Here is a 21,798-nt window from a genome sequence, read left to right on the forward strand (position 1 = left end):
CTTATCCTTTCTTCTTGATCCTCATGCAGGGGCCAAACCCCACGGACTGTTCCTTCCTGAATCTCACCTCCCTGGACTCCGGGACACTGCACTTTGTTGGTCCACCTCCTTCCCCAGTCCTCTGCTACTCTCCACGTCTCTCATTTCTTTCATACTCCTTTGCTTATATATCTCATTTACCCTCTCAAGGCTGCTACTATTTCTCATATACCACTGGTAAACTCTGTTTCTTCCCCTTGGTCAGGGCAGCCGAGCTCGTAATACTCTCACTCTAGCCATTTCCCAAGGATCACAGAAGCACCACGCCCCTCTGGAATCCTCCGAGAGCCGAGGGCAACTACTCTTCCTCCTGCACTCATCCTACTTCTTGTCAACCCTGTTCATATGGCACTTAGTCATGTACTGCACTGTTGGAACCCTTTTTCTTTATTATTGTTCAGATTTTTGTAGAAATACCACATCTCTCCAACAAATTATAATCTTAAAAACAGGAACCTTTTTTTTCTTTATACCCCCAAGAGTACTAAACATGGTACTATGTGGCTATGAAACTAGGAGTGGTATTTAACAGGAACTGGATCCTCACACAAATATTAAACATCTTGCCAATATAAGACCAGATCACTGTCCCTATGGGAAAATAATCTTTGACACAAAGATGGAAGAAATGGTCAGAATGCTAATCCAAAGGAAGAAAAATTGGAAGGCTACCTTCAGGAGCCAGAGGAGAAAAAAGCAAGAGGCCAGAGGACCCCTGAGTAGAGTTATAAGATCATGATTTTGACACTGAAAGTGATACTCAGCTCGAAAAGATTCCTTAGGAAATCTTAGGAGAGAGGTTCAGGTAAAAGCTGATACTTTGCAATTTACACATCCCTCATCCCCTTGTCCTTTCTTTGATAATAAAGGGACTAGAAGGTAGCCTAAGAGCATTGGTTAAAAACTCAAGGAGGGAAAAGGGATACTATTTACCCAAAAGAAAACTAAGCATATAAATTTGCCTCCCTGTGGGATTTGTGGGTGTTAACAGTAAAGGTTACCATAGGACACAAGTGTATAGGTGAGGGGGGAAAAGGAAACAAACAGGAACAAAAAGCCCTCCTACTCCTGATTTAAAAAAAAAAAAATCTTCATTGAATTCTTTAACTGAGCTATTACTTGAGAGCTTACTATGTGACTAACACTGTGCCCACAGCAAAGGAGTTGACAATCTGGTGCTGGGATGGATATTCAAAGTACAGTGAAATAGGGGTGGTGACAGAGGAATGAAAAAGGGTGACAATAGTGCCCAGGAGTAAGTGTCTAATCTAAGCCTGCTGGAAGAGTCTGCAAAGGCTTCAAACTGGCATTAATTATTGCTTAAGCTGAAGAGTAGGCACAGCCAGATCATCAAGGGCTTTGTTTGCTATGGCAGAAACTGTAACAGGAGCTTTAAATAGCTTAACTCAAAAGAGTAACTCTACCAGAAGAGCCAAGCAGACCATGGTCTTGCCATTAGAAAACACACCCTTGAGTAAAGGACTTCCTCACATATCACATCACAGTCAGAAGTGTCTATGTGCCAGATGCTATGCCAAGCACTAAGAATAATATAATGAACCAAACAGAAACAAAGCCCTTATAGAACTTACCCTCTAAGAGTAAGACAAACGTAAATGCTGTATGAATATGTAATTAGAAATCGTAAAAAGTACCATAAAGGAAGAGTTTTTATTTTATTTATTTTTTTTTTAATTTTTTTTTTCAACGTTTATTTATTTTTTTGGAGACAGAGAGAGACAGAGCATGAACGGGGGAGGGGCAGAGAGAGAGGGAGACACAGAATCGGAAACAGGCTCCAGGCTCTGAGCCATCAGCCCAGAGCCTGACGCGGGGCTCGAACTCCCGGACCGTGAGATGGTGACCTGGCTGAAGTTGGACGCTTAACCGACTGTGCCACCCAGGCACCCCAAGGAAGAGTTTTTAATATGCTTTACCTAATTTTCAGGCAGAATCATGAATTTACTAACGTGATTTATGAATTTATAATTTAATGTGAAATACGTCAGTGTAGGCAGTGTGACATATACCTACGTTAGTTAAGGGCAATTAGTTCGCGTTTCAAAAGTTTTTTTAAAAAAAATCACATTCTAAGAGCGGTTAGTTAGCCTTTGAAAGAACCCAATCAGCAGTCCCTATAACAGACCACCGTAAAACAATCTCTAAATAACATTCTCTGAATCTGCATTAGAGATCTTAACATGTTAGCTTAAGGGATACTGGAAATAATATCCATTGATGAAATGAGCTCAAGATATACAGACTGGCTAGAAATCATACACTGGCACCCCCATGCTTGAAGAACAAGGTGTAAGAATTGGCAAACCCAGCCTTTAGTGACACTGTGTGCTGCCCCTTAATAGAGGACTTTAGCACCTAATCCAACTGGAAGGCTAGCTAAACCCTGATGTTAGAATAGAGCTGAATGTGCAAATCTTTCATGCAAGGTACTTGTCGGAGCACCTAAAGGACAGAAGCTGAAAGTTCACCAAGCTTACAAGAACAAGTTCTACAATTATTTTTGTGCCTACTTGCTAGAAGCATACATCTGTGTGGCTGACTTCAGTCTGAGACTTGCTTTCATTTTAACCTCCCACCAGGCAGGGGAGGTTATGAAAAGAAAAGAGTACTGACAGTTCTTAGCTCTAATTGTCAGAAGTTCCCTGACAATTATAGACTGTCCAATTGGTTTAGGTCAATTTGAAACAACAAAAAAAGAAGCATACTTCTATGATCTTTTTATTCCTCTTAGAACACGTCATGTAACATAGTCATTTCCTGATTTTCCAAAAATATCTTAGTACAAAAACAACGTTTAAAAACCCACCCGTGAACAAGAAACAAAGAGACAAAGTTAAGTGCTCGTGTTTTTTTTTGAACGATCAAAAGGAGAACTTACCTAAGGTGCAAGAGTTTGGGGAAAGACAAAGACTGGGAAGATCCAACTGTATGATCATACTGAGGCTCAGATCTAGGAAGTAAACAGTCTGTTAATGAATTAACCACAACAAAAAAGTATGCTGTTCCCTACGTAGGAAAAGTTTTGCAACATCTAACTCATCTGCCTTTATTCAATCTACTTTAATCGTATCAAAGATAGCTGGTTAAAGGCTTTTTGGTTTCTCTAAATCTTGAGTAAAAATTCGACTTCACTATTAGAAAGCATAATCTTTAATGCGTCTAGAATATCAGAGATTTCAACCGAACTCCTGCATGTAAATTCCTCAGATAGTCCCTATCAGCAATACAAATCATTACCTTAGAGTAATCACAGGGAGAGGTGGTGACGAGAGGAGTTTCTTAAACTGATGTGTGCTTATAACTTCCCCATCAAAGTTCACTTCCCACATCCTAGAGCCAGGGCGAGCACAATATATTAGAGGTTGCTGGCCTGCAGAACATCTTCCAGGGAAGAAACAAGCTCCATATTCTCCATCTCTTTCCTTGCTTCCGATTTTCCAAAATTTTTCTCTAGTCCCCCCAAAAGAAAAAGCACGTTTACTTATAAAAAAGTCAAAAACAAATGGCACTACTAATGGACATAATAACCCTATGGCCATAATAACCACACCCACAATATCCTCTCTGTATTCATATCAGCAATATATTGGAAAGAACAGCAGCATGGAAAGGTCAAAATAGGGTTTCGGTTCTGATTTGCCATTAACGATTTCTGTAACAGGAAGCAAACCACTTCACGTTAGTGCTCAGTGTATTATCCACAGAATGAGGGGCTCAGAATTCATGTGAAGGCCCCTTTCAAATCTACAAAATGAGTGTTAGCAAACCATTTCATACATCCTTAAATCCTATTATGAAGTGGTTTAAAATCTATCCCAAATCACCTTGCAAAGGTTCTTTGGACACTCTGTGGAAGTTACTAAGCTACCTCTCCAACCCTGTCTTCCAGCCATTCTCCTGCCACAAACACCCAGTAAACTCTTTGCTCTTTCCTCAAAATGCCAAGTCCTTCTGAAACTCTAACTTTGAACATTCTGTTTCCTTATGATTACATGAACTAAATACACAAAAGTGCTTAGTACACTGCCTGGGAACAATGGAAGGTGATAATCTCTTCCTAAAACCTGCTTTACTTAAGTATTCTTCATGACTTCACCATTCTTCCACAAGACACTTCCTTGATGCCCGTAAGCTGAATTACACGCTTCCCATGGCACTTACTACCTTATATATGGCAACTGTGTCTCTTTGAACAATAGATTATGACTTTCCTTAAGACAAAGGCCATTTGCTTCTCTTCTTTAAATTCCCAATATATAGCAGTGTCTGACCCACAGAGAGCATTAACTACATTATAGTGCTCCATGCACTCAAACTCTTCTATTAGAGAATGACCTAATATGCCCTCTAGTGTGAATTTACTAGGTGACCTTAGATAATTCAATATCCTTGTACTTATCTGTTTTCATGGGTAAAAAGTAACACAGCTTTAGTACTATGAAAAACTGTGAGAACTATGTGTACCACGAGAACATGGATATGAAAGTGCTTTGAAATGTATACAGAGCAATCTAAGAAGTTATGGATTTATTACTTATATTCCTTATTTGGGAAATAAAATATATTTCTTGCTTACTTTATATCTTCTATGGTGCTTAATACAATAGTAAGGATCCAGAAGAGTGCAGTAAATGTTTGTTGAGTGAACAAATACAGGCAATTCGTTCTTATTTGTATACTCATTAACCTTGCTTTCTACATTTTCAAACAATATGTAACAGGCACAAGATGAAGTATGTCATATATGTTATCTTAGTTAATACTACTTCTACTATTCTGGATGGGGAAACCAACATTTAGCAAGGTTTAAAAAGTGGCAGAACCAGAATTTGAAACCATATTGCCAGTTTCCATTAGTCGGTGTTCTCTCCACTATACCATAGTTCTTTGTTTCTATTTCTTCTATTTCTTCCCAGGATCCACCTTGCTCATCAATGATATTGACAAAGTAGCCAGTGGCTGGCAAGAGAAGCAAATTCTTTTTTTTTTTTTTTTTTAATTTTTTTTTTTCAACGTTTATTTATTTTTGGGACAGAGAGAGACAGAGCATGAACGGGGGAGGGGCAGAGAGAGAGGGAGACACAGAATCGGAAACAGGCTCCAGGCTCTGAGCCATCAGCCCAGAGCCCGACGCGGGGCTCGAACTCCCGGACCGCGAGATCGTGACCTGGCTGAAGTCGGACGCTTAACCGACTGCGCCACCCAGGCGCCCCATGAGAGAAGCAAATTCTTATCTATCACTTCCGTTAGTTACTAGGAGCCCCCATTGGTTTTTGTTGTTTTTTTTAATGCTATTTGTTGGGAGGGAATATAAGTTGAAACAAACAAAAAAAAATTAAACATAAATGAATTTTTAAAATTATTGTACTATTCATGTCCCCCCAAACTGAATTCTAGCTAACAGGAAGTGGGCATTTCTAGAATGTGTTATTTTAGCAGCAGAATCTATGTTATTCTCATAACCAACTCTAGCTACATCCCTGTGAAATGGGAAAATGAAGATCAGCAATTCCACTGCACAGAAGGAAAAATAAACCTCTACTTACTTAGGTCTTTTTTTATAAAGTCTATCATATAGCTTTCTACACAGGGCCACTTTGTAAACTTGGAAACCTACAGATGAAGAATAGTTACCAATTTGGTGAAACTAACAAATACTTCCCCAAAATCTCAAGCGTGGAGTTAATGACCAAAGGTCCAATGTTCAAAGGATGTATGAGGTAACTGTGAGGTTAAGAGCAAGGGCACTGAATCAAGACAGAAACGTTGTAGTCTCGCCTGTCTCTTCTCAGCTGTGTGATATCAAACAAGCTCCAAGAATGAAAGGGTGGCACTAGGTGATCTCCAGTTCTCCACATCTAACTTCATCACTGATGTATATAGTCTGAAACAAGTCAGAACCAGATACATCCTCCTTCTCATGAATTTCATGTAAACTGACCATTGCCTCTCTGCTATCCAGCTAGGTTCTCTGATATCACACACCTACCACCTGCTATAACTGGCCTCCTTCCCACTTGCCTTTCCCCATCCAAAAAAATACAAAGTACACCTTCTTCCCAACCTTCCCTCTACCATCCCTGACAGTCAGCAAACACTCCTTCAAACCTTTTGTAATAAACAACTCCTGCTTTCTAAAATAGCAGCCTTCTAACAGATACATGAAGTCCTGGAAATACATAAAGACTTTCCAAGCCTGGATAGTTCTAATGAAATCAATTTTCAAACCCTGATATTTTTTTTTTTTTACGTTCATTTATTTTTGAGACAGAGAGAGACAGAGCATGAATGGGGGAGGGGCAGAGAGAGAGGGAGACACAGAATCAGAAGCAGGCTCCAGGCTCCGAGCCATCAGCCCAGAGCCCGACGCGGGGCTCAAACTCACGGACCGCGAGATCGTGACCTGAGCCGAAGTCGGACGCTCAACCGACTGAGCCACCCAGGCGCCCCTCAAACCCTGATATTCTTTAAGCACACTTCTTAAAATGATCTAAAACCCCACCTAATTAATGTGACATTTAAGGCTGTCACTCTCACTGTGGAACCAATTTACCAACTCGATCTTCCACAACTCCCCTACTTACGCCAGACTGGAAGGTTTTAAAATATGCCCAATTCTTTCTCACTTTTCCACAAGAGACTGTTCCTTCCTGCTAAAATGTCCCTTCCTTCCTGTTTTACTCCAAATTTAGCCTACCAAAATCATCATCAAAATTATTGAAGCTGGCTGGTGGGTTCATGGGGGTTCAATATACAATTCTTTTATGTATGCTCAAAATTCTCCTTAATAAATAGTTTAAAGAGTGGCTGGTCCTAAAGAATATGGTAGTGGGGAAAAAAGAACCACCAGTGAAAATTTCCCTGCAGTGAGAATGGCTGAGGAACTTCAGCACAGTCACACATAATATTGATTTCAAGATGTTTCTGTTCTGGTGTTTCACAGCTACCTCCAATACACGTCTTTGCCACTCACTGAACCTTAACTCCACCCTTGAGATTTCAATAAAACAGATATTCACAAAGTTCTTATTCTTCACCCAGTTTTACCCATTAGTAACATTCTACTAAACACACAACAAATCTAAACAACAACAAATTTAATCAAGGAAGACTTCCTGATTCCCCATATCAAAACAGGCCTTTGTTTGGCCTTCCCTCATGACTCTTTGACCACACTTCATGGAGAGTTAAGTGAACATCTGTCTTCGTCACCCACTGGCTCAGTCTCCTCTATGTCTTTCCTACTCCCTAACATCAGCTTGCACACAGCTTGTTCCTCATTAACATCTGTATTACTGAACTGAGGGGTTTGGACTAAATGACTTCTAAGTCTCCGAAAGTTCTAGAATTCTGCATAACCTATGACCCACAGTTGGTCAATATACCTCTCAGTGTCACACAAGAAGGATCGAGTAAGTGAGGATATAAGTAGTCTTCCATCCAAATAATCTAACTGGACAACACAGGAGTCAACTGTTGTTATTGTCTGAACAGGAAACATCACAAAAGCAGCAGCTGCCTAAAAAAGACATGATAAGGAAAGAAGATTTATCTTTACATATACATGTGATCTCCTTTACCTTTTAAGTGAAAATAACTTTGGACAGCAAAAGAAAAATTTTTAATGGGTCAAAATTTAATTTGCCTGTTAGGATATCAAAGCTTCACTCATTTAAAGGTTCTGTGAAATAATTTGTTACGTAACTGTAGAAGACAACTCTTAAGACTGTTTCTGGTTATCTAATCTTAGAAATTGGAATAACAAGGTGAAACAAGTTTTGGAACATGTGAGAGAATTTTGTCACACAGAAGACAGTACTTCTTCCTTCGGAAAAAAGACAAATTAGGACTATACTACCTATAACGTTCCAACTATATTTGGGATCAAAAATATGTTAGGAATCAAGTGGCAACTTTGAAGGGTCACCATGACCAAACCAGAAGAATATTCTGATACGTTAATTAAAATAAAATAATTTAGCCAATGGTAGTTAGATTTCTTCTTTTTTGCCAAAGATCCTACATGGAAATAAGCCAAGTTCCCCACTTTAACAGTCCTGGAGGAGAGGGACTGTAAGAAGTTGGTCTGCTCTGCCTTTTTTTTTTTTAAGTTAGAAAGAGAGAGAGAACACAAGCAAGGAACGGGCAGAGAGAGAGAGGGAGAAAGAGAAATCCAACCAGGCTCTGTGTTATCAGCACAAGGCCTGATGCGGAGCTCTTATGAACCATGAGATCAAGACCTGAGCTGAAATTAAGTCGGACACTTAACCGACTGAGCCACCTAGGCACCCCTGGTCTGCTCTGCCTTAATGAGAGACTGGAGCATTCTGTCAGGGTAACCTGATACTCAACCCTTCTACTGCAACAACTTTGGCAGGAAGCCTGGGACCCGTGCAGCTGAGCACAATCCAGGAGGTGCCTTTAAGATTCAGTTCACAGTAAGTTACATCCATTGTCAAAAAAAATATACCTAGACTCATGAGTTTCTTTTAATCAGGGACCAAGAGAATAGGAGCCTGGGCAAGTAGTACCATTTCTATGTTTGTCATTTTATTCACACAACTAATAAAGCGGCATCTTATCTTTATTAACAGTTTAGCAGTAATGCTTTATTTAAGTGAGCCATATAGGTAAATTACAGAGTACTGTAATAGACAATGTGCAAATTATTGAAGTTAGCTCACAGAAGCCATCCTGCAACAGTATTAAGCTAAACCAGGCTACACATAAACTGTTCTCCACAAAATTAATAGTGTGGGCTCTAGATCAGTCCCCCAAGAAAGAGTAGATAAAATTGTGTCCCTCAACTGAAATTCTGTTAAGACAATATCTTCTATCTCACCACATACACAAAGAATTGGACTGGCTCTCACCTTTACTTGTTTAGAAGTGTTGAGTTTGATGGCAGAAACTTTCCCCAAATGATCACCTACAAAAACTCTAAGAATAGCTGTATCCCAACAGAGAGCTGTAACTTTTCGGCCTTTGTGTTCTGAAGACACATAAATTCGTTCTGGTTTCCCACGACGCTCCTGATTTAATTCCCAAATAACTACGAGACCTTGACTGTAAGAATTGAATCACAGAAGCAAATTTTTGGCAAGGGTCAAAAAGGTACAATATATTTGTATCACAGTATCAGTTATATTAAATATATATGCAAACTCCTGTTTGTCAAAAAAAGGAAGTAGGAAGTCAAGGTACTAATTTCCTTTCTTTAGTCCACAAATCCAGTACAAGAGAACTTAAGATGTTCTAAATTATCTCTGTTACCTTTCGCTTTTAAGGCCACTGAAATGTTGTTGTGTCATACTGACATTTTCCATAAACCATAGGGTGACCAAATGTCTGTCCTGGTTTGCTGGGAACTGAGAGATTTCCTTAGGACTCAGGACTTTCAGTGCTAAAATTGGGACAGTCATAGATAAACCAGGATGGTTAGCCCCTAAAAAACACATAACTAGGGCTTGTCAATTTAAAATGTACTTAGAAAAGATCAGATAATTTTAAAGCAGTTTCTTACCTGGTAGCTACAGCAACATAATCATCATCATGTAAACAACAGGCAACCTGAGAAATTGCACCTTCCTAGAACACAAAAGGAAAAATATTAGGCTTCTCAAAAATGGTAATTTTTTTACTTTTAAATCTCAAGATTTACATTCCTCTTTTACTCCAAATGATTATTCATAATGGAGAAATTGGGATTTATGAAAGATACTCCAAATGGCATGACAGAACTATGATTAATTAAGCTTACCCTGTGTGAAAGAAAAAGCCTGTGCTTCCAGCCTTCCTTCTGAATGAGATTGAGTCCTCCTCCCGAACTGCCTAAAGCCAGCCATTTCCGAGACACAGCTATGCTCGTGCACTGAAAACACGTAAACAGACAAGGGTGAGATGATCGTAGTCACGTAACTAAATAAAAGAAACTACTAGACATAAATACTAAGACCTGTGTAGCAGGTTCCTCCCCCACCCCACTTCCTGCCCAGCTGGACACCATGTTATGGCACTCAGCTTCTCATTCGAGCACAAGACACAGACAGAACATTGTGGTTTTAAATTTTTAACTAAATCTCAAAATGACTGAATAGGCTCAATTATACAAATGAGTAATTTTCCCTTGGCAAAATCCAGTTATCAGATCATTCATCTTTTGTGTAATTTGGCTAAATCATTCCACTGCTGACCACAAAGATGAAAGACCAAGTAAGTCCCCAGGGGATAAAGCAACTGCTTTAACCATTTACTCATTTGAATCATTTCTAGTCCACATAATTAGCACACAAATCACCCACAGCTTTTAGAATGGGTGAGACTATAGAGGACACAGATGCAGGTCACTATGCTGTTAGACCCTCAGCCTGCTAATTCCTTTCCTTATCTACCACAGAAAACAGTGGCCATGCTGTGCCCAACACCCTGTGGCAAAATTTGTTGCTTTGCTGATGAACAGACACTCCCAACCCTCTTCAACCTTGCTTTCCACCACAGAAGCTGGAAAATCTAAATATTCATTTACTCAGTTTTTCCTGAAGCTAGTGAGAGATATCTGACTAAACTCCAGCTAATAAGACTAAGCCTGCTGGGGTTTCTTAGAAAGGTTTACCTTACCAGGTAAAAGGAAGAGTCAGAAAAAAAGAAAGCCTTTGGGAAACAATCAATATATATATTAATAGTGTGTGTGTGTGTGTGTGTGTGTGTGTGTGTATACAAATACATATACACTATATATACATACAGTGACATAATAATAGCAGGGAACTGGAACACCTGACTTAGATCAATGGACATATCATCCAAATAGAAAATCAACAAGGAAACAGGGGCTTTGACACACTGGAATAGATGAATTTAACAGACATCTTCAGGAAATTCCACCCTAAAACAGCAGAATGCAACATTCTTTTCAAGTGCACACGGAACGTTCTCCAGAACAGATTACACATTAGGCCACAAAACAAGTCTCAACAAATTCAAAAAATTGAAGTCATACCATGCATCTTTTCTGACCACAATACTATGAAACTAGAAATCAATCACAAGAAAAAAATTGGAAAGAGCATAATACAGGGAGGTTAAATAACATGCTACTAAACAATGAATGGATCAAACAAGAAATTAAAGAAGAAATTAAAAATTACATGGAAACAAATGAAAATGAAAACACAACAGTCCAAAATCTTTGGGATGCAGCAAAAGAAGTTCCAAGAAGGCAGTTTATAGCAATACAGGCCTACCTCAAGAAGCAGGAAAAATAACCTCACACCTAAAAGAGCTAGAAAAAGAAGAATAAAATTCAAACCCAGGAAAAGGAAGGAAATAATAAAGATCAGAGCAGAAATAAATGATATAGAAACTAAAAAAAACAATACAGCAGATCAATGAATCCAGGAGCTGGTTCTTTGAGTGTGTGTGTGTGTGTGTGTGTGTGTGTGTGTGTGTGTTTAAGAGAGAGAGAGAGAGTGCATGCATGCAAGTGGGGGAGAGAAGAAGGGGGAGAGAGAGAGAGAGACAGAGAGAGACAGAAGGAGAATCTTAAGCAGGTTCCATGCTCAGCACAGAGCCCAAGGTGGGGCTTGATCCCACAACCCTGGGATCATGACCTGAGCCAAAATCAAGAGTCAGACACTCAAACCAGGGGCTCTCAGGAGCTGGTTCTTTGAAAAGATCAACAAAATTGACAAACCTGTAGCCAGACTCATTAAAAAAAAAGAGACAGAACCCAAATAAACAAAGCCACTAATGAAAGAGGAAAAATCACAAACAACACCATAGAAATACAAGCAATTATATCAGAATATTATAAAAACCTGTATGTCAACAAATTGGACAACTTGAAAGAAATGGATAAGTTCTTAGAAATGTATAACCTCCCCAAATTAAAGTAGGAGGAAATAGAAAATCTAAAGAGACCAATTACCAGCAAAATAATTAAATCAGTAATAAGAAACTCACAACAAACAAAAAGTCCAGGACCAGATGGCTTCACAGGCAAATTCTGTCAAACATTAAAAAAAAGAGTTAATACCTATTCTTCTCAAATTGTTCCAAAAAATACAAGAGGAAGAAAAATTTTCAAATTCATTCTATGAAGCCAGTATCACCCTGATACCAAAACCAGATAAAAACACCACAAAAAAAAACAAAAACAAAAACAAAAACAAAAACCTACAGTTCAAAATCTCTCATGAATATCGATGCAAATATCCTCAACAAAATATTAGTAAGCTGAATCCAAGAACACATCAAAAAATATTATATCTTTATCAAGTGGGACTTAGTCCCAGGATACAAGAATGGTTCAATATTCACAAACAATGTGACACATCACATCAATAAGAGGATAAAACCATATAATCATTTCAACAGATGGAGAAAAAGCATTTGCCAAAGTACAACATCCATTCATGATAAAAACCCTCTGCAAAGTAGGTCTAGAGGGAACATACCTCAACACAATAAGGACCTTATATGAAAAACCCACAGCCAACATCATACTTAATGGTGAAAAACAGAGCTTTCCCCTTAAGGTCAGGAACAAGACAAGGATATCCACTCTCACCACTTTTATTAAACATAATACTGGAAGTCCTAGACACGGCTATTAGACAACATAAAAAAATAGAAGGCATCCAAATTGGTATGGAAAAAGTAAAACTCCCACTATTTGCAGATAACATGTTACTATATAGAGAAAACACTAAAGACACCATCAAAAAACCACTAAAACTGATAAATGAAAACCAGGAGAAATGATAAATGAATGAATAGTAAACTAACAGGATACAAAATCAATGTACAGAAATCTTTTGCATTCCTATACACTAACAATGAAGCAGCAGAAAGTGAAATTAAGAAAACAATCCCATTTACAACTACCCCTAAAACAATAAAATATCTAGGAATAAATTTAACCAAACAGGTGAAAATCCTGTACTCTGAAAACTATATAAAACACTGATGAAAAAAATTCAAGACGATGCAAAGAAATGGAAAGATATTCCATGTTCATGGATTGGCAGAATATTGTTAAAATGTTTATACTATTCAAAGCAATCTATAGTTTAAATGCAATCCCTATCAAAACACCAACAGCATTTTTCACAGAACTAGAACAATCCATCCTAAATTTTGCATGGAACTACACAAGGTCTTGAATAGCCAAAGCAATTTTGGAAACACTGGAAGTATCACAAGTTCAGATTTCAAGTTATATTACAAAATGGTAGTAATTAAAACAGTATAGTACTAGCATAAAAATAGACACACAGATCAAGGGAATAGAACAGAAAACCCAGAAATAAAAGCACAATTATATGGTCAATTAATCTTCAACAAAGGAGGAATAAATGGGAAAAAGACACTCTTCAACAAATGGTATTGAAGACTCTAGACAGCAACAGGCAAAGAATGAAACTGGACCACTTTCTTTCACCTACGGAAAAATAAACTCAAAATGGATTAAAGACGGGTGCCTGGGTGGCTCAGTCGGTTAAGCATCCAACTATTGATTTCAGCTCAGGTCATGATCTCACGGTTCATGAGTTCAAGCCCTGTGTCAGGCTCTGCTCTAACAGCACAGAGCCTGCTTGGGATTCTTTCACTCTGCCCCTCCCCTGCTCATTCTCTCTCTCAAAAATAAACTTAAAAAAAAAAAAAAAAAGTCTAACTGAAATCAACCCCTCATGAGTGTTGCTCATATCACTTTGCCTATTACATCCTATTCTTCTGCTTAAAGGCTAGAAAATTACTGGGGTGGGGGAGCAAAAGTATAAGAATGAAATTATTTTGGAATTGGTCATAAGATTTGTTCTTCACTATGTCATTCCTGAGTTTATCAAAAGAACTCAGGGTTTGAGGGAAGCACATACTTTATCCCACACAGCTAATGGCTTTTGCTCTGTTCCCTAAAATGGAGGGTACATCAAACTCCTTGTTCTGTAATGAGCTTAGTATAACTGCAGCCCATGTTGCTTAAAATGCAACATGGTATGCTCATTTATACTATTTATTTTCAACCAAGTACATTACTTTCTTAGGGAAAACAGCAAGATTATTGTGAAGGAAAAAAAAATCTGAACAATCAATATCATTTCAAGAATGGGAAAGAATTCAAATAATAGCTCAGAAAGTAAATCAAGAAAGAGTTGGGAAGGGAATGCAAGTTGGTGCAGCCACTCTGGAAAACGGTATGGAGGTTCCTCAAAAAGCTAAAAATAGAACTACCCTACGACCCAGCAATTGCACTACTAGGCATTTATCCACAGGATACAGGTGTGCTGTTTCGAAGGGACACGTGCACCCCCATGTTTATAGCAGCACTATCAACAATAGCCAAAGTATGGGAAGAGCCCAAATGTCCACCAATGGATGAATGGATAAAAAAGATATGGTATAGATATACAATGGAGTATTTATTACTCAGCAATCAAAAAGAATGAAATCTTGCCATTTGCAACTATGTGGATAGAACTGGAGAGTATTATGCTAAGTGAAATTAGTCAGAGAAAGACAAAAATCATATCACTTCACTCATCTGAGGACTTTAAAAGACAAAACAGATGAACATAAGGGAAGGGAAACAAAAATAATATAAAAACAGTGAGGGGAACAAAACAGAAGAGACTCATAAATATGGAGAACAAACTGAGGGTTACGGGAGGGGTTTTGGGAGGGTGGATGGGCTAAATAGATAAGGGGCACTAAGGAATCTACTCCTGAAATCATTGTTGCACTATATGCTAACTAATTTGGAAGTAAATTTAAAAAAATAAAAAATAAAACAAGTTAAAAAAAAAAAAGAAGGGGCGCCTGGGTGGCGCAGTCGGTTAAGCGTCCGACTTCAGCCAGGTCACGATCTCGCGGTCCGTGGGTTCGAGCCCTGCGTCAGGCTCTGGGCTGATGGCTCAGAGCCTGGAGCCTGTTTCCGATTCTGTGTCTCCCTCTCTCTCTGCCCCTCCCCCGTTCATGCTCTATCTCTCTCTGTCCCAAAAATAAATAAACGTTGGAAAAAAAAAAGAAAAAGAAAGAGTTGGGACGCCTGAGTGGCTCAGTCGGTTAAGCATCAACTTTGGCTCAAGAAACGTTCTCATCACGGTTTGTGGGCTCGAGCCTCATATCTGGCTCTGCGCTGACAGCTCAGAGCCTGGAGCCTGCTTCAGATTCTGTGTCTCCCTCTTGCTCTCTGCCCCTCCCCCGCTCACGCTGTCTCTCTCTCGCTCTCTCAAATATAAAAAAAAATGTTTTTAATACAAAGAAAAAGAAAAAAGAAAGACCTATGAACATGCTACTTGTATGTAAGGTATTACTAGCACAGGGAAGAATACCCATGATTCCATTAAACATAAAGAACTAGACGGCAGGGAGCATATACAACAGTGTGCACAAAATATACAAATATGAACATGAAACAGATACGCGGATCAAGAAATTCACCTTTAGACGACTGGAGTCCAGCCTCAGGGCTGAAAGTAATGGATCCAGAGACTCAAATTCTGCCAGTACATGGCTGTAGGACTCCGGTATCACTGGCACAAAAGTCATTTAGCTGGAATCGTGAAACTACGTTGAGTGACAGGCACAGTATTCCTGAATAAAACCTGCAAAAAAAATATAATTTTTAGAAGCTCCTTGCTTAGTTACCAAGCATTTAATGGATATATAGAGACCATGGAGAAACAGGAGAAAGGAACAAGGATCCCTACTTTGGAGGTACTTAGCATCTACGAGGAAAGAAAACACACATAGATAACATTATGTGCAACCATCAGCATGTACTGTATCATTCCCTGACTCTGAAGCTCCCAGAGAATCAAGCCCAGATTCTCAAGGTCCCTCCATAATCCTGTCCCACTCTATTTATCTAACAGTGTGAGTAGGTAGAACGGAGGATGTAGAGAAAAATTGGTCAAGTTCCTCTTTGGTAAAATAGCAACTTCAGTTGTACTTTTTGAGTTGTAAATCTTCCTCTACCTTTCAGAGTCTCTCATTAAAAGGCAACATTCTGTAAAGGCTTCAAACTATAAACCCTTATGAGCAAATTCAATAGTTATCAGCCAATAATTTAACTGTGCTCAATAGAAACACACCTCTGGATCTCTTTCTCCACACTATCAAGGGCTCAGTAAGTATCTGTTAAATGAATGAATGCACCTACTAAGTGGGAAGTAAGGTACAGAGAATTAAAGCTCAAAGTAAGAGCTTCAATAAGAAAACTGATAGCAATGAATAGGAATAGGAATACAAAGCAGCAAATGCTAAATAACCAATGAAGACTTTGTACACTAACACAAGAGTTATCTGTTCAGCAACTCTCAAGTGTATATTTTTGTCAAATTGCACCAGCTTCCAGAAAAGAAACAAAATTCAAGAAAATTCTTACCCGTTAATTTAACTTTTCTCCATTTTTTGTAACGTGCCAAATTAAGAATAAAAGCAAACACTACAGGGGCACCTGGGTGGCTCAGTAGGTTGAGTGCCCAACTCTTGGTTTTGGCTCAGGTCATGATCTCAGCGTTCATGAGATCGAGCCCTGTGTCAGGCTCTTCTGCACTGATGACACGGAACCTACTTGGGATTTTCTCTCCCTCTCTCTCTCTCTGCCTCTCCCCACCCCCCCCCACACTCTCTCTCAAAATAAACGTTAAAAAAAAAAAAGCAAACACTACTGAAAAATTCAGAAACAACTGCTTGTACTTGTTTTTAATTTACAGGTTTTTTTCAGAACATGTATTCACTTATTTATTTATTCAGCAAATATGTACATAGTATTACCAGCAAGACCCCAAACCTCAACCTTTACTGCTCACCTGCTTGCTCCTACCAACCTCTGTCCCACATTTTTCCTTAAGCTCTTCTTTCCAGCTTACCTCTTAACTCAGGCAAAAGACCGGAGGGGCATAGCATCATGTGATGGAAACTGAAACAACCCCTCAAGCAACAAGTGCCTGGATAGGAGTTCTGGTGGTCCAAACCACCCTGACCAGTTTGAGCTCACCTCCCGACTCATGCCAGTGCAGCTGGACTGCGGAGTAATCCAGGGAGTGACCGACAGTTACTTTTACCTCATTTGAATATGAAAATCTCCACCTAAACAGAAGCACAAGCCTCCTTTACATGATATACTATGTACATATAAGCATATTTCCTAAAGGAGCATGCGTGGGCCTCTACACAGAGGTGACAAGTCTCCCTTATCTAAATACTCATTCTAACTCTAAAACAAACAAACATTCACTCTTTCTCAGGGAGTCATGGCTTTGAAAGTTATTCCCTGTGATCTCCTTGTTTGCTGCAAATAAAGTTTCCTTTGTGCAACAACTCTACCCATTGTAGTTTCTACCTTGACTCACAGGAGGGAACTCATGTTTGTTCAGTTACAATAGCACCAACTTGTGCACTGTTCTAGGTTGGAGAGATAAAACAGAGGACAAAACAAAGTCCTAACATTCATGGAGTGTACCTTCCAGTGGCAAAACACACATAAGCTTACGATGTTTTTTATTGCATACACATAATATAGTCTTATCTCCTCTTCGTTATACTATTCTTAGTATAAGAATAATAGTCCAAAAAGAAAACCAAATCTTTAGTAGTCCTATACTCAAAATATTTAACAATTCCAGGGCAGCTGGCTGGTCAGTCAGTGAAGCATGCAACTCCTGAACTTGGAATTTTGAGTTCAAGCCCATGTCAGCTGTAGAGATTACTTAAAATCTTTAGGGATGCCTGGGTGGCTCAGTCAGTTGAGCATCCCGACCCTTGATTTCCACTCAGGTCATAATCTCATGGTCCGTGGGTTTGAGCTACACTGCACTGACATTGCAGAGCCTGCTTGGGATTCTCTTGTGTCCTCTCTCTGCCTCTTTCACTCTCTCTCTCCAACATAAACATAACATAACATGACATAACATAACATAACATAACATAACATAACATAACATACATAACAAACATAACATAACATAAAATAAAATAAAATCTTTGAAAAAGACTTCTTTTGAGAATTCTTGACCTAAGAAAAAAACTATCATTCTTTTCACTCATTCATTTTATTGAGTTCCTTGTGAAATATGAGACACAGTGGTAGAAATGACAAAATAATTCTGGAAATCAGTCACTTTATAAACAAGGAGAAAAAGAACATGCGCGTGCGCACACACACACCTAATAAGGAAAACATAAGCAGAATGCTATGTTGGAACTTAAAGGACAGAAGAATCACATTTCACACTGAGTTAAAGGGAACTGTCGAAAACTTCCTAAGGGAAGCAGCACTGGAGCCGAATAGGCTTTTATCAGAAGGAAAAGGGTAAGGGCAGCAATAAGCAAAAATACAGAGGATACATTTGGAGAATACAAGTTTAGTTTTTGGTTGAGACACAGGATACAAGGAACAGAGTAATGAAAAATAAAAGTGGAATAGTAATTCAACACAAAGCATGAAACACTTCTAATTTCAAACCAAAGAACCTGAAGAAATTTTAATTTGGTAGGCAACAGAAAGACATCAAAGGATTTGGTGTTAGGCAATCACGTAATTTCTGTGAAGCGCTGTGGGCACACCCTAGAAAACAAAGACTTAAGAAAAGTGGTGGGTAGTAAGGTAGTAAAGACAAGGCCTTTCAATTACTCAAGAAATCTGGTGGAAAAGGAGAAAATCTCTCTGGACTTTCTGACCAGGAGAGACTCAAACAGATTTGTAAATAGTAGCTAAGAGTCTTTAGAATGAAAAAGACTGAAGACACAAGAAAAAGATAAAACCATGGTATAAGATCCTAAAGAAGCTGGAAAGGAATGACATCAAGTCCACATTGTCTATCTCTTCCACTTGTGATCTTAAACTCTGAAGTGGATAGGCCATCGGGCCTTGATTTCAGTGTCCTGCAAGTTATAATTTAATGAGGTAAAAAAAACTAAACTAACAGGTTCCTAATTTTCAAAAAATATATATTTAATAGGAAATGAGAACGGAAAAGAAACAGCGTCAGCAATGTCAGTTCTCGAGAGAAGTTGCGGGGTGATGGTTAAGAATTAAGGTGGTATATGGGGTGCCTGGGTGACTCAGTCGGTTAAGCGGCCCACTTCGGCTCAGGTCATGATCTCACGGTCCGTGAGTTCAAGCCCCACGTTGGGCTCTGTGCTGACCACTCAGAGCCTGGAGCCTGTTTCAGATTCTGTGTCTCCCTCTCTCTGACCCTCCCCTGTTCATGCTCTGTCTCTCCCTGTCTCAAAAATAAATAAAACGTTAAAAAAAAAAAAAGAATTAAGATGGTATAGAGTTAAGCCAACTCTATATTTATACTTTCCTTTGTTCTTTTTCTCTCTCTTTAATATTAAAATCTGCTCACTTAGAGCTTTTACTAATTATTTCTAATTGTGTCTTCTGCAGTTTAAAGGAATGTTTACTTCTCCCAAAACAACCCTTCAGTATTTGAAAAGTGTTATCAGGTCTTCTAAAAATTTAGCATTCCCAATTCTTCGATAATTTCTGACACAATTACTAACTTCCTCTATTCTTGTCAACCTTCTACAAAGGCCATTTAGTTTGCCCAAAAATATGGTGCCTAGAACTGAACATAATACACCTTAAGTGGCTGAATAACAAAGACTAGAATAGAAGCAGTAACTTCCTTGATCTGGACATTAAATTTCTATGTTATAACCTAAAACAGCACCGTTTTTAAAGTAGCCATGTCACACTTTTGATTCAACTAAAACCCAAAGGAATTTTCACACAAATATAATCATCCTAGCAAGTACTTACATACCATAGAATTGAGCTCAAATAAAAATCTACTATTAATCAAATGTGACAATGCATATAAAAAGTACCAACACATTTAAATTCTCTGTAATAAAAACAGTAGAATGTTGACAACTGTTAAAAATGGGTTATGAGTACATGGGGTTCATTTTACTATCCTGTCTACTTGTGTCTATGTTTGCAATTTTCCATAATCACAAGATTTTTTCAGTACCTACTTTTAAAAAGAAATCAGTGTACAAACCTTCCAAAGCTCCCCCTCTTAATCTATGATCTCATCCTTATTTATTTTTCCAGCCCCATCTTCCACTCTACCCCTATTGTCCAACTATACCTTGCTATTTTTTGTTTCTCTTTCATTGTATAAACTTCCTGTGCCTCTGTGGTTCAATAGATACTGTTTTCTGAATCTTCATCCAACTAATAAAATCCTACCTTTCTGCAAAGCTGGGTTTAAATACTACTTCTGTCAAGCCTGCACACCTCTAGCCAAAAACAAACAAACAACTTAACAATTAGAAGGTGGCTATAAATGCTTACCAAAGTCAGTAAAACAACTTCTTGAGGGGTTGGCTTACCCAAGGTTACAGAGCTCCTGAGAGGTAGAGCTGTGACTAGAATCCACTTCTCCTGAGCCCTAATCTAATCACCTTTCCACTTCTATGCAATCCTTTATGGTAACATAAACGAGTAGTAGGATTAAGAAAAGGCTTTTTATCATCGCCTAGTACTCATTTCACCAACGGACCACAGTGTTTGCTGCTTACACATTAAAAGCAAATCACAGCATTCTTTCTCCCCCCACTAGCTACGTGGACGGAAAAGATGGAATTAAGCAAAAAGTAAAGATACTATGCGAAGGGTAAATACGAGATTCCACCATTCCATAGTGGGATCTTTCCACCCGAGAAGTAATAATCAGAGAACGCTTCGCCACAGAGAAATGGCGATTCATACATGCATCATGCAGTCAACATTCTTTGTACCCATCGCCGGACACAGTCCCTGGCCATAAGAAGCTCCCTAGCGGAACTAGTAACTTTTCTGCAGCGATATCTTTAACACTGTATTCAGATCTCTTGAGGAGAGAAGCTTCGGTAACCATGTTTTCCAAGCCAGGCTCACAGACCCGCAGCCCAGAGGTCTCGGCTCCGCTCCACCACTTCCAAGGCCGGAAACCCCCAATTCTCAATAGATCAGACCCTCTCTCACGGATGGCCGCTGGGACACTCACCGAGCAACTAAAAGCCGTACACTCAACGAGCAACTAAGAACGATACCGGAGAGTCTTTCCCTCCTTCCGTACCTCCCCTCCCGCGTTTACGTCATCCAGAAGCGACGGGGACGCAGGGACACCGCTATTAACGGCACTTCCTTGTCACGTGACGGGTCACGCCCCCTGCTTGTGCGTGGTCCCTCCCCCTCCGGCCGCGGTCGCAATTACGCTCTCTGCGGCCTGCAGTCAGCGGGCTGCTGCTGGCCGAAGACACAGCGCCGTCGGAGACCGGAGGAGCGTTAGGCCAAAGGGGTGAGCCAGCCAGGATCCTGGGACCCTTCACAGCTTGAGGCCGGCGAAAGGAAATGAAACAGGCGGGAACCGGCGGGGGAGGGAGGGAACTAGCGGAAGGTGTCATGGCGGCCGCGCTCTGGGTCACGTGCCCGGCAGGCCCGCCTCGGTACTTCCGGTCACGTGCCCTCAGAGTCCTCGCAGCCAGCGATGGAGGCGAGACCCCCCAGTAACAGAGGCGGTGGCGACGGTGGTGGCTACTGGGTTTCAGCCTCTTCCCGGCAGCGTCTCTAAGAAGCGCAGCGGAACTCGACCCGACCCAGGCCAGTTACTCCCTGCCCAGGGCCGTAGCTCTCACTTGGTAAGTTTAGACCGAAGAATGGGGGCGGGTGGGAGGGTGGGTAAGGAGCTGACAGGCCTGGGGGCCGCTGGACGGCGCGGATTCTGCCCCTTTTCCCAG

At 39.7% G+C, this 21,798-nt stretch overlaps 2 protein-coding genes across 6 annotated transcripts in view; one reads left to right on the top strand and one right to left on the bottom strand.

The window, feature by feature from the left end:
• HPS5 (HPS5 biogenesis of lysosomal organelles complex 2 subunit 2) overlaps positions 1–21,139 on the bottom strand; it is a 39,725-nt gene extending 18,586 nt beyond the window's left edge. The window contains exons 1-8 of one of the 5 annotated variants that reach the window (XM_047070330.1): positions 21,066–21,139; positions 15,502–15,665; positions 9,821–9,931; positions 9,584–9,648; positions 8,934–9,126; positions 7,446–7,579; positions 3,298–3,510; positions 2,939–3,010 (exon numbers count right to left, since the gene is read on the bottom strand). In XM_047070330.1, coding sequence (XP_046926286.1) covers positions 2,939–3,010; positions 3,298–3,510; positions 7,446–7,579; positions 8,934–9,126; positions 9,584–9,648; positions 9,821–9,931; positions 15,502–15,609 — 896 coding nt within the window. In that variant the 5' untranslated portion in view covers positions 15,610–15,665; positions 21,066–21,139. The other 4 variants (XM_047070333.1, XM_047070331.1, XM_047070327.1 and 1 more) reach the window with 4 other exon arrangements.
• Positions 21,140–21,293: 154 nt separating this feature from the next.
• GTF2H1 (general transcription factor IIH subunit 1) overlaps positions 21,294–21,798 on the top strand; it is a 38,057-nt gene continuing 37,552 nt past the window's right edge. Inside the window, exon 1 of the mRNA XM_047070334.1 lies at positions 21,294–21,699. The gene's annotated coding sequence lies outside the window, so the exon portion shown is untranslated. The remainder of the gene's footprint in view (positions 21,700–21,798) is intronic.

The sequence above is a fragment of the Lynx rufus genome, unplaced genomic scaffold (assembly GCF_022079265.1).
Source record: "Lynx rufus isolate CCGP_SWC_20201006 ecotype Redwood Valley unplaced genomic scaffold, mLynRuf1.p SCAF_9, whole genome shotgun sequence".
NCBI lineage: Eukaryota > Metazoa > Chordata > Mammalia > Carnivora > Felidae > Lynx > Lynx rufus.